The sequence below is a fragment of the Stegostoma tigrinum genome, chromosome 7 (assembly GCF_030684315.1).
Source record: "Stegostoma tigrinum isolate sSteTig4 chromosome 7, sSteTig4.hap1, whole genome shotgun sequence".
NCBI lineage: Eukaryota > Metazoa > Chordata > Chondrichthyes > Orectolobiformes > Stegostomatidae > Stegostoma > Stegostoma tigrinum.
In genome coordinates, this window is record NC_081360.1 from 23,900,569 (window position 1) to 23,913,462 (window position 12,894).

The 12,894-nt window shown below is 43.9% G+C and overlaps 1 protein-coding gene across 3 annotated transcripts in view; it reads left to right on the plus strand.

Annotated features, from left to right (window-relative positions):
* Positions 1 to 12,894, plus strand: part of vps8 (VPS8 subunit of CORVET complex) — a 537,289-nt gene that overhangs the window by 70,324 nt on the left and 454,071 nt on the right. For all 3 annotated transcript variants that reach the window (XM_048534818.2, XM_059647115.1, XM_048534821.2), the window contains 3 exons: positions 514 to 604; positions 7,814 to 7,860; positions 11,460 to 11,549. In XM_048534818.2, the coding sequence (XP_048390775.1) occupies positions 514 to 604; positions 7,814 to 7,860; positions 11,460 to 11,549 (228 nt within the window). The remainder of the gene's footprint in view (positions 1 to 513; positions 605 to 7,813; positions 7,861 to 11,459; positions 11,550 to 12,894) is intronic.

Here is a 12,894-nt window from a genome sequence, read left to right on the forward strand (position 1 = left end):
TTCTATGGATGTTTTTAATATTAAAGTAGCTCAATTTTTCCCAATTGCTGAGGTGTTAATTCTTTCAAAAATGAATCAATGTACTTTGCGGAGGGAAATCAATACTTTATTTAGCTTTAGTGATTTTAAAAATTAAGTGAGTGTCAAGGTGTTCTTTTTACATATTTTGCAGGAATTGTGTTTATTTTTATAGTGTATGATATTGACCTCATGTGACGATCCTCCATTTAGCTGTTACGAAGCAAAACATTTGCAACTTAATTTCATGAAATATTAGCTAAATTTTCCATTGACATTGAGGCTGAGACCAAATTGCATGAAGTGTGTCATATTGGTATTTTGATCACATTCTGTATTGTGGAATCAGGTAACCACATCAGCCATGGCAGTTAAACTGTGGGTGACGTGTAATTTGTCTGTCCATGCTGTAAGGAAGTACGTACTTCCTATAGGTCTCATTGTTTAGCAGTGTGAACCTTGATGTATCTTTTTCTCATAATGCTTTGTCTGCAGAGAGTGGATTACTTGCTGAAGCAGGAGCGGTTCATTGAGGCACTATCTTTGGCCTGGTCCTTTCATGAAGGAAAAGCAAAAGCAGTGGTTGGTGAGTGATGACCTTTCATGCTTTCAAAATGGATTGAACAATTCATTTCAGAAATAGTCAGAACCGCAATTCATTTGATGGCTTTTTAATACCTTAAAAATGTTTTTTTTATCTCATTCAGCCTACAGTGTCTGTTTCTGTCACGCTCAAGCAGCTCCATGGCAATAACCTGAGGGCACCTCATCTTCAGGGGTCAACCCAATTCCTTTTAAAATTATCTATGGCATCAAATTCTGCCCCCTTTTTCAGGTGGAACATTCCGAACCCTATCAATTCTGAGTGGAAACGATTCTTACTTCTGTAAATCTTTCGGCTATCATTTTAAGTTGGCAATGTCAGGTTGTTGTCCCATTTGTAAGAACCGATCAAAGAAACAAATCACCTCTCTTTCCAAAAAAAACTGTCTGCTTGCAGAGCTTGCCAGTCCTGAATGGTTGCGCACTTTACTATCATGCGCAAGTTGCCATCAGTGACAAACTCTGATGACAGGCCAAAGCCCTCAGTGATGAATGCTACTGTAGCTGAGGAAAGGAGAAAAGGAAATCAACTAATTTGAGAAGCTGTGGTTCAGTGACAGTAAGCTAAGGTTGCTGAAGAATGTGAAGTTGAGAGGTGGAGTGCTTCGCAGTTCCACATCCTTAAAGAAGATTGAAGAGGATCAAAAACATTGTTGAAAAGGGATATGCTTTCCATGTGAATGGGATGGAGTGAATAGGTGGTTTCTGTAGTGCGTTTTCTGTGTGTCTTAATGGGAATGATTTTGTAAAATTATGTACTGCATAGAGTTTAGGAGTAGGAAGATTATGGCAGAACTGCATAAAATGTTGCTTAGAGTATTGGGTGCAGTTCTGGAATCCACATTGTAGGAGGGATGTGATTGCACTGGAGAGGGTGCAGAGGAACTGTACCAGGATATTGCCTGGGCTGGAGAGTTTTAGTTATGAAAAGAAATTGGACTGACTGAGATAACGAAATGTGAGGCTGGATGAACAGAGCAGGCCCAGCAGCATCTCAGGAGCACAAAAGCTGACGTTTTGGGCCTAGACCCTTCATCAGAGAGGGGGATGGGATGGGGATTCTGGAATAAATAGGGAGAGAGGGGGAGGCGGACCGAAGATGGAAAGAAAAGAAGATAGGTGGAGAGGAGAGTATAGGTGGGGAGGTAGGGAGGGGATAGGTCAGTCCAGGGAAGACGGACAGGTCAAGGAGGTGGGATGAGGTTAGTAGGTAAGAGATGGAGGTGGGGCTTGGGGTGGGAGGAAGGGATGGGTGAGAGGAAGAACAGGTTAGGGAGGCAGAGACAGGTTGGACTGGTTTTGGGATGCAGTGAGTGGTGGGGAAGAGCTGGGCTGGTTGTGTGGTGCAGTGGGGGGAGGGGACAAACTGGGCTGGTTTTGGGATGCGGTGGGGAAAGGGGAGATTTTGAAGCTGGTGAAGTCCACATTGATACCATTGGGCTGCAGGGTTCCCAAGTGGAATATGAGTTGCTGTTCCTGCAACCTTCGGGTGGCATCATTGTGGCACTGCAGGAGGCCCATGATGGACATGTCATCTAAAGAATGGGAGGGGGAGTGGAAATGGTTTGCGACTGGGAGGTGCAGTTGTTTATTGCGAACCGAGGGAGGTGTTCTGCAAAGCGGTCTCCAAGCCTCCGCTTGGTTTCCCCAGTGTAGAGGAAGCCACACCGGGTACAGTGGATGCAGTATACCACATTGGCAGATGTGCAGGTGAACCTCTGCTTAATGTGGAAAGTCATCTTTGGGCCTGGGATAGGTGTGAGGGAGGAGGTGTGGGGGCAAGTGTAGCATTTCCTGCGGTTGCAGGGGAAGGTGCCGGGTGTGGTTGGGTTGGAGGGCAGTGTGGAGCGAACAAGGGAGTCATGGAGAGAGTGGTCTCTGTGGAAAGCAGACAGGGGTGGGGATGGAAAAATGTCTTGGGTGGTGGGGTCGGATTGTAGATGGCGGGAGTGTCGGAGGATGATGCGTTGTATCCAGAGGTTGGTGGGGTGGTGTGTGAGAATGAGGAGGATCCTCTTTGGGCGGTTGTGGCAGGGGTGGGGTGTGAGGGATGTGTTGCGGGAGACGCGGTCAAGGGCGTTCTCGACAACTGTGGGGGGAAAGTTGCGGTCCTTGAAGAACTTGGACATCTGGGATGTGCGGGAGTGGAATGCCTCATCGTGGGAGCAGATGCGGTGGAGGCGGAGGAATTGGGAATAGGGGATGGAATTTTTGCAGGAGGGTGGGTGGGAGGAGGTGTATTCTAGGTAGCTATGGGAGTCGGTGGGCTTGAAATGGACATCAGTTACAAGCTGGTTGCCTGAGATGGGAGGCTGAGAGGTCCAGGAAGGTGAGGAATGTGCTGGAGATGGCCCAGGTGAACTGAAGGTTGGGGTGGAAGGTGTTGGTGAAGTGGATGAACTGTTCGAGCTCCTCTGGGGAGCAAGAGGCGGCGCCGATACAGTCATCAGCGTAACGGAGGAAGAGGTGGGGTTTGGGGCCAAGCTATGCCTGCCTCTTTGTAGGTTACATGGAACAGTCCCTCTTTCGCACCTACACAGGCCCCAAACCCCACCTTTTCCTCCGTTACATTGATGACTGTATCGGCACCGCCTCTTGCTCCCCAGAGGAGCTCGAACAGTTCATCCACTTCACCAACACCTTCCACCCCAACCTTCAGTTCACCTGGGCCATCTCCAGCACATTCCTCACCTTCCTGGACCTCTCAGCCTCCATCTCAGGCAACCAGCTTGTAACTGATGTCCATTTCAAGCCCACCGACTCCCACAGCTACCTAGAATACACCTCCTCCCACCCACCCTCCTGCAAAAATTCCATCCCCTATTCCTAATTCTTCCGCTTCCGCCGCATCTGCTCCCACGATGAGGCATTCCACTCCCGCACATCCGAGATGTCCAAGTTCTGCAAGGACCGCAACTTTCCCCGCAAAGCGGTCGAGAACGCCCTTGACCACGTCTCCCGCAACACATCCCTTCCTCCCACCCCAAGCCGCACCCCCAGCTACCTACTAACCTCATCCCACCTCCTTGACCTGTCCGTCTTCCCTGGACTGACCTATCCCCTCCCTACCTCCCCACCTACACTTTCTCCACCTATCTTCTTTTCTCTCCATCTTCGGTCCGCCTCCCCCTCTCTCCCTATTTATTCCAGTTCCCTCTCCCCATCCCCCTCTCTGATTAAGGGTCTAGGCCCAAAACGTCAGCTTTTGTGCTCCTGAGATGCTGCTGGGCCTGCTCTGTTCATCCAGCCTCACACTTTGTTATCTAGAGCAGTTGTTTTTGATCGGTGCAGTTTCAGTGGGCTTCAGGGCCTTTTTCTGTGCTGTAGACTTCTCTGATTTCGACTCTGTATTTGAGACTTAAGGCAAATACGAGGAAAAACCTCGTAGGAGCAATGACCTCTGTAATCTTAGATTTTCTCTTCTACTGTGAGAAACTTCTGTATCACGTGAATGTCATTAAATTGGCACCTCATGAATACCTGTCCATTTCCTTCTGCCTCATTGGCTAAGTGTTGTTAATCTGTGTTTTCTGATTTATTAATTTATTGTTACTTTTTCCTTCACCTACAATCACTCTACAGGATTGTGAACAATTCTCCCAAGTCCCATTGGAGCAAATGTTTGAGAACCCAGTCAGAAATTTCCCATCTTGGATATTCTATAAGCTTCATCTCATCTTAAACTTTGTTGCCCATATTCAACTCCGCACCAAGTCTCCCTAATTACTTCTATCGAAAGAGAAAGCCATGTTTCCTCGCTTCCCAGCACTTCATACCTATCGTATCTGTCCTCATTAATTCATTTTGGACACTGGTCCATCGATAGCTCCATTGTAAGTTTTTGATTGCTATGTTTCAATCCCTTTATGATCGCATTCCCCCTGTTTTTGTGACTTCCTCCAAACCTCCACTCCACGAACTGACATGTTTTCATTCATTCAAACATCATTTCATTCCCTCTCCCAATTCTGGAACAATTACTTGTTCTTATTCTGGCCTCATAATGGCCTGCATACACAGACCATTCTTTAAGTTGTTTAACCCACCAATTATCTTCTTGAAACCTTTCCACAGCCTTCCCTTAAAACCATTTCATTGGTAAACTTTTGTTCATAACTCATAATAGCAGCTTTAGTTCAATATTGATTCCTTGGGACATTTTCTGAATTAGAGAATCCAATTTGGAAGGGTGGCACGTAATTTGATTTGGTGCTTTCTGAATTGGTTATTTTGTCACCCCAGACGACATTGTGTTAAGAAATAGAATACGCTGCATAAAAACATTTTACTTGAACACGTTAAATCAGATGAATAGATCAAACAAAATCTTCAAAATTTGAAATCATTAAACTGAGAAGCATATTACCATATTGAAGAATTTTGCCAACGATACCTTTAAAAGAAACACGTTAGGTGCAGTTAGTACTGAAAAAAATCTAAACAAAATCTTAATGAGGCCCTGGGGAGACTGATTGTGAGAATGGCTTGCAAATGTTAGAGTCATTGTCTGTGAAATTAGAGATACATATGTTCCAGAACCTGATACATTGGACACAATATTGTGATGGTGGTGCAGCCATTGTAACAACGTCAGTCAGCTGGACCTCACAGATTGAGTGTTCCCTGAATGGGGCTGTTAATCTGGTCCAGTCAGGGAGTTCTGGCTGACAGATATAAACAAGAGTGTTAGGGGTTCGGCTCACTCTAGGAGCAGGCTCTGACCCAACTAGCGCAATCACGTGTGCTATGCACATGTAAATAGAGGGTGACTTGGTGACGGGATACCAGTCCTCATGGAGTTATTTCAGTGGTTGAGCATGGGGATGAGTGGGGAATGTGGTGTGGTTACAACTGGTTGATGCAGTGTGGTAGTAAAGATGGTCTGGCTGTGGATGAAGTAAAGTCGCAGAGAAAATCTCCCGGACGTAGTACACAAAATACTTTGAAGTGCCTTTGGCTGTTGCTGTAAAATTGCTGGCATGCACATGTTTGGAGCAGTATCCACAGTTATCACTTTTTATGCCCCTTGCCTTGCTCATTAATGGATGTCAATATTGAGGCATGATCTTATAGAATGTGTCTCGAAGTTTGCCACAAAGTATCTCAATAATCAAACTGTGGAATTACCAATTGTATGAGCGTCACACTATTAGAAAGGCAGAGGAAAGCATTAACAGAAAGAGTGAGTGACACATCACAACAAGAAATCAACTGGAACAGCGAGGATGTGTGTGCAGATATTACATTTTTAATAAGATAGAAACAAATAAATTGGAAGTGAGTTTGGGCTATTGCTATTTAATAAAAAATAAACAGTTGTCCTGATTGCATGTACTCAGTCATCTGTTGGTCTTCTTGAAATAACTTTACTTAAAACAATGTGACCGTTGCGCAGTTTGCCCAAATATACAGCTGAGTGAAGTCAATTTTAATTTAAATTGAATTTATTTTCTTTGAAATAGCATACGATTAGGATCCAATTTTCCTTATTTTCACAATTACATCTATAATATTTTAAAGTTTTCTTAGTTTTCTTCTATTTTTTGACACACATTCAAAAAATTCATTTTGTCCAGGATCAATATTCTCCATAAGTACTTCTAAAGTGTAGTTTTCTAATACCTGTGAAAAAGTTAATTCAGTGCTTTACACTTGAACTAAGATTTCCATTACAATTGATCTGAAGTGATGGAAAGAAAAATCTTTAGTCACAATAGTTAACTAAATTTAAGTAACAAAATTGGAAAACAATGCAAATTATAATTGGCTGGGATAAGAAACAGTGAAATCAAAAGATTTAGTGTGATTTCAGTTCTTTATCCAAATAAAATGAAACCGAAATTTACTTTTATTTTGCAAACTGATGCTGCATTATATCCATTCTCGGATGGGTAAAGTGTAAATTCATTGCAGTGAGATCATATTTGAGATTTTTTTGTGAGATGTTTATAACACTTAGTGGACATCACGTGCCACTTACTGGAACTAAATATGTTTCAGTAGACTGTTAAAGATATAAACACTTGCAAACTAGCATCACCACAGCAGTAGCTGTTCATCTTTGCAGCTAAAGTGGAACCAAGCTATAAATGAACAAGTGAATAGTAACCAACTATTTCATTATTTTAGCTGCATTACTTAGAGTCTGTCAGTACCGTAGAGAGTATTCCCTGGATCCATCTCCCATTGTTGTGCTGACCATTGTCTGTAAGTTAGAGTTTTGTGTCATTACTAAGACTCAAATCCTATCCAATGAATCTTCATGACATCCTTTGTATGTATTAACCATCCTACCTAAAAGTGCCAGCCGCGGATTAGTGGATTGAGCACTTTTCTCTGAGTCAAAATGTTATTTTCTCATATACATTTCCAGGATTTGAGCCCTCAGTTCAGCGCTAATCCTCCATGCAGTATTGAGTGAGTGTTGCACTGTTTGAAGTAACCGTGTTTAGGATTGGGTGTTAAATTGAGGCCCCATCTACACTCCGCTAAGAAAGATCCCACAGTATTTATTGTTTTTGATATACCCCATGTTCTGATAAAAGTTTGCCCATCAACATTAACATTGCAGCAACAGGTGAGCTGGCTATTACAGACCTGACCATGTAAAGGAGGTTTAGCAGGATATAATCAGCATTTAAATCATGATTATGAAAAAAGTTAGGATTGTACTTCTTGGAACTGAAATGGTTAAGAAATGGTTACCAAGAAGATAAGAGGTTATGTTGGAGTAGATATGGTCGAGTTGGGGAAGAAAATGAAAGAATGTTGTTAACCAAATAGGTTTTCAAAGTGAAAACTGAAACTCCTCTATTCTTTTGCCTGGCACTTAAGGCCAAGCCCAGCATTGCTCAAATGCAAACTAAAACAACATCCAGCGCTTTGAAATGATGTTATTTTTAAAAATGTGATTACACACATCCGTTCCCTTGGTGGCCTCTCATTGTCCAACAATTTGGTTTTGAATTTATATGGCAATGCCATTTTGACATTTATCGCCAACAGCATTTATAGTTAAGCAGCTCCATGTTGGTTTGGGATTCTGAAGGTGAAAGGACAATATTTTAGCATTACTACCCGGATCCTTATTCCCATCTTCAATATTACACATTTCCCCATTGACTGCTCACAGTACAAATGCAAGTTGTTTGAAGCATACATGATCTAATTATAATCATTTCTTTTTCCTTAGGTTTGTTTGGTGATCAGAGTAAGCGAAAGGGTGTTGTGGCTGATCGGGTAAAGTATTGCTTATTAATGAGATTTGTCTCCCCTCATTTATCTCTTTGGAGCTACTTAGTGTAGTGTTGAACAGTTAATTGAATGCCCGGGACCTCAGTTCATCAAAAAAAATGAGCTGCCTGTCTTACATGTGCAGTTAAACCACATAAGACTTTGTTTCTCATTCGGTGTTTTGTTCCTAAGACTTGCTCGACAGAGGAAGAAAGTCTAAAAGTGTTGCATTCTATCACTATTAAACCCCTGTTTACAGGAAGGGTGGGTAGAAGTGAGTTGGGTATGACTGCCCTTGACATAAAAGCAGGATTTGATACAGTATGCTATCAAGGAGCCCTAGCAAATCTGAAGTCTGTGGGAATTGGGTGGGTGAGAGAAACTTTGTTGGTTGGAGTCATTTCTAGCACAAAGGGACGTTGCTGTGGTTGTTCGAGGCCAATCATCTCAGTCACACATCATCACTGTAGGAGTTCTCCACTGTGGTTTCCTGGGCCTAACCATTTTCAGCTGTTCCATCAATAACATCAGAAATGGGGATGTTTGCTGATGATTACAGCATTCATGGCACCTCAGATACTCAGACAGCTGTATCCAGATGCAGCAATACCTGAACACCATCCTGGCTTGAGGTGATAAGTGGCAAATAATATTCAAACTACAAGTGCTAGATGTTATGATAGCAATTCTCGCAGGAGGATTATGCTGGTAATTGAGTCTTGCTACACCACAAGCCCCAACAGGAATGTAAATATTTTATTTGATTGTCAAAATTGTCATTTTATTCTCTTTATTACTGTTATCTAGAACAGAACAGACTTTCACCAGATTTTTTCAATAAACTCAAAAATAAGACATTACAAGCAAAATGCAGTTAATGAGTGGGCGATCAAACTGGTTATTAACTGAGCTACAATGCAAACTTGAACTATATTGGTCTTAATCTGAACACACAAAATGCATGAAATAAAACAGGCCGAGATCCAGCTCTGTAGAGGTTTTATAGATGGAGAAAAGGGTAGAAAGACAGACTCATTTGTGTGTAAAGGTTACAAATGAAAAGGATAGAATATGTTGACTTTTCGTAGCTCCTTCCATTTCCTCACAATGAGATTCAGTTGCTCCTGACACAGAGCGGTGGAAACCATCAGTTTGGGTCATGGGTCATTTCAGCTTCCTTGTCAGCCTTCCGTAAGGATTGTTCACTCTGGGACACCTTGGTCCATTCCTTGTTCACTCTCAACCATCTGTTGCCCCACAGTCCCAGGGCACCTTCCCCTGCAACTACAGAAGGTGTAACACTTACCGGTTTACTTCCTTCCTCCTCAGTGCCCAAGGGCCCAACCCAAACTTACAGGTGAAGCAGCGCTTTACTTGCACTTCCCACAATCTAGCCAACTGCACTCACTGCTCACAATATGTCTCCTCCACACTGGGGAAATGACCGTTTCACAGAACATCTGTGTTCTATCTGCAGAAAAGACCCTGAGCTTCCAGTATCAGAGATAATGGGAACTGCAGATGCTGGAGAATCCAAGATAATAAAATGTGAGGCTGGATGAACACAGCAGGCCAAGCAGCATCTCAGGAGCACAAAAGCTGACGTTTCGGGCCTAGACCTTTCATCAGAGAGGGCTCTCTGATGAAGGGTCTAGGCCCGAAACGTCAGCTTTTGTGCTCCTGAGATGCTGCTTGGCCTGCTGTGTTCATCCAGCCTCACATTTTATTATCTGAGCTTCCAGTAGCCTGCCACATCAACGCACCACCTTGTTCCCTGGCCAGTATTTCTGTCTTAGGCTTGCTCCAGAGCTCTGGCGAAGCTCAGCGTAAGCTGAAAGAACAGCACCTCATTTTACTGCCTTCGAGACTCAGCATGAAGTTCAACAGTTATAGGGCTTGAGGCATCTTCTCCCGTATCCTTACCTCAACACCCATACACTAGGTCTTTGTTATCACATGGTCTGTTGTTACACAGTACCCATTGTTAGCCACTAATAGTCCCCATTAACAGCTATTCATTTTCCTAGGCTGACCATTATCCAACTCTTTGTCTGTGCAACTGTTCTGTCTCTTTTTACTCTCTCTCTCTATTCATTAATTATTCATTACCTGCTCTCTCCACCCATTCTCCTACATAAAAGCCAGCTTTTTCCTAGCTGCCATCAGGTCTGAATAAGGGTCACTGGACCGAAATGTTAACTCTCATTTCTCTTCATAGATGATACCAGAACAGCTGACGTTTTTGAAGAATATCTGTTTTTGTTTCTGCCATGTAACAGTAGCATTTTAAATTCCGTACTGGTGACTTGTGTTCATTTTCAGAGTTGTCACATAAATGGTACGGCTCAAAAACAGACCAGCTAGTCCATTTGTTGGTGATTACCTTGTACTTTTGCCCCTTGCTTCTAGTATTACTAGGAAGTGGACTTATCTTTTCTCATGGCTGCTTTCTTGGACTCCTTCTGAATCTAGACAAATTCTGACAGGTCACTGCTTTGCCCTCTGTTTTCTGAAGAATAGGACAGCGAGGACATAGGAAATAGGAGCATGCGTAGACCATTTGGCCAATTGAACTGCTGCACCATTCAACTAAATCAGGATTGTGCTTCTACTTCAAAACCAGTTTCCCGCAGTCTCCCAATATGCGTTGATGTCCTTAATACCTGTAAATTTGTTGATCTGTGTCTTCGACCTACCCAACAACTGAGCCTTCACAGCCCCTCGAGGTAGAGAATTTCAAAAATTCGCTATTCTGTGTTTGATGAAATTTCTGTTCGTCTCCAGCTTGAGTAGCCTCCCTTTTTTCTGTGTCCGTGTTCCCTCTCCAGATTGTTCACATTTTACTAATATGTATAGTATCTTAGTTCTGGTATCACCCCTGTAAATTCTTTTTGACAGCACATTTCTATCCACTTAGTAACACGGTGACTAGATATGTCTCCAGTACTCCACAAGTGTGTTTGAACCACGGCTCGATATAAATTTAACTTTGGTTGTTTGGCTTTCAGTTTATCTCAGTGAAAATAAATTTGCTTTGATTGCTTTTTCTCGTGACCTTTTTGTCTTGTGCCTGTCCTTCGTGATTTGTTTGTTTGTGCCCACGTACCTTGACTCTTTTGCTTCAGTTGGATTCCTTTATTCTCAGAAATATATGATGCCCCTTTGTCCATTCTATCATCCCAAGTGTAACTGCTCACAATTATTTATGTTGAAGTTAATTATATATCAGTCTGGATATTTACTAATGCACTACAGTGTCCACCATACTTGCTGCACCTCCCAATGTTAGTCCTATTTGGCTGCGCAAATGATGAGCAAAGTGGAATAGCATTTCCCAGCTTTTGTCAGCCTGACAAGCTATTTTTAGCCTCCACTTTCAGTTCTATTTTGTGGCCAGCAAGATATGCGTTCTGCTGCTCTTCCCTGAGTATACACGTTCTGAGCAAAACAAAGTTGTCCTCCTATATCTGCGGAAAGCGAAAATTTCTAGCTCTTACTTTTCCAGTCTTTAGCTGAGTGTTGAGATCAAGCCATGGAGTTGCAACAGAGGGTCTGCATTTAAAAGTTTTGCATTATACTGCTTGATTTTAAAATTTTTCTTTCAGATGGCAGAAATCCTGCTTCAGTATGCTGATCGAGCTCTGAAGAAGTGTCCTGAGCAAGGCAAACTTCAGGTTATGGAGCAGCATTTTGAGGCAAGTGCATATGTCTTATTTAAAAAAGAAAGTTCCATAAAATGGCTTTCAATTAAAGTACATGGAAAAGTCATGAGTCTAAAACATATTGTTGGTTTATGTTTGTTTACATTTATTTTCATGGACGCTGTAATATCAGACACCATAATTTTATGGTAATAAAATGTGAGGCTGGATGAACACAGCAGGCCCAGCAGCATCCCAGGAGCACAAAAGCTGATGTTTTGGGCCTAGACCCTTCATCAGAGAGGGGGATGGGGTGAGCGTTCTGGAATAAATAGGGAGAGAGGGGGAGGCGGACCGAAGATGGGGAGAAAAGAAGATAGGTGGAGAGGAGAGTATAGGTGGGGAGGTAGGGAGGGGATAGGTCAGTCCAGGGAAGACGGACAGGTCAAGGAGGTGGGATGAGGTTAGTAGGTAGCTGGGGGTGCGGCTTGGGGTGGGAGGAAGGGATGGGTGAGAGGAAGAACCGGTTAGGGAGGCAGAGACAGGTTGGACTGGTTTTGGGATGCAGTGGGTGGAGGGGAAGAGCTGGGCTGGTTGTATGGTGCAGTTGGGGGAGGGGACGAACTGGGCTGGTTTAGGGATGCGGTGGGGGAAGGGGAGATTTTGAAGCTGGTGAAGTCCACATTGATACCATTGGGCTGCAGGGTTCCCAAGCGGAATATGAGTTGCTGTTCCTGCAACCTTTGGGTGGCATCATTGTGGCACTGCAGGAGGCCCATGATGGACATGTCATCTAAAGAATGGGAGGGGGAGTGGAAATGGTTTGCGACTGGGAGGTGCAGTTGTTTATTGCGAACCGAGTGGAGGTGTTCTGCAAAGCGGTCCCCAAGCCTCCGCTTGGTTTCCCCAATGTAGAGGAAGCCACACCGGGTACAGTGGATGCAGTATACCACATTGGCAGATGTGCAGGTGAACCTCTGCTTAATGTGGAACGTCATCTTGGGGCCTGGGATAGGGGTGAGGGGGGAGGTGTGGGGGCAAGTGTAGCATTTCCTGCGGTTGCAGGGGAAGGTGCCGGGTGTGGTGGGGTTGGAGGGCAGTGTGGAGTGAACAAGGGAGTCACGGAGAGAGTGGTCTCTCCGGAAAGCAGACAGGGGTGGGGATGGAAAAATGTCTTGGGTGGTGGGGTCGGATTGTAAATGGCGGAAGTGTCGGAGGATGATGCGTTGTATCTGGAGGTTGGTGGGGTGGTGTGTGAGAACGAGGGGGATCCTCTTTGGGCGGTTGTGGCGGGGGCCCCCACCGCATCCCAAAACCAGCCCAGTTCGTCCCCTCCCCCCACTGCACCACACAACCTGCCCAGCTCTTCCCCTCCACCCACTGTATCCCAAAACCAGTC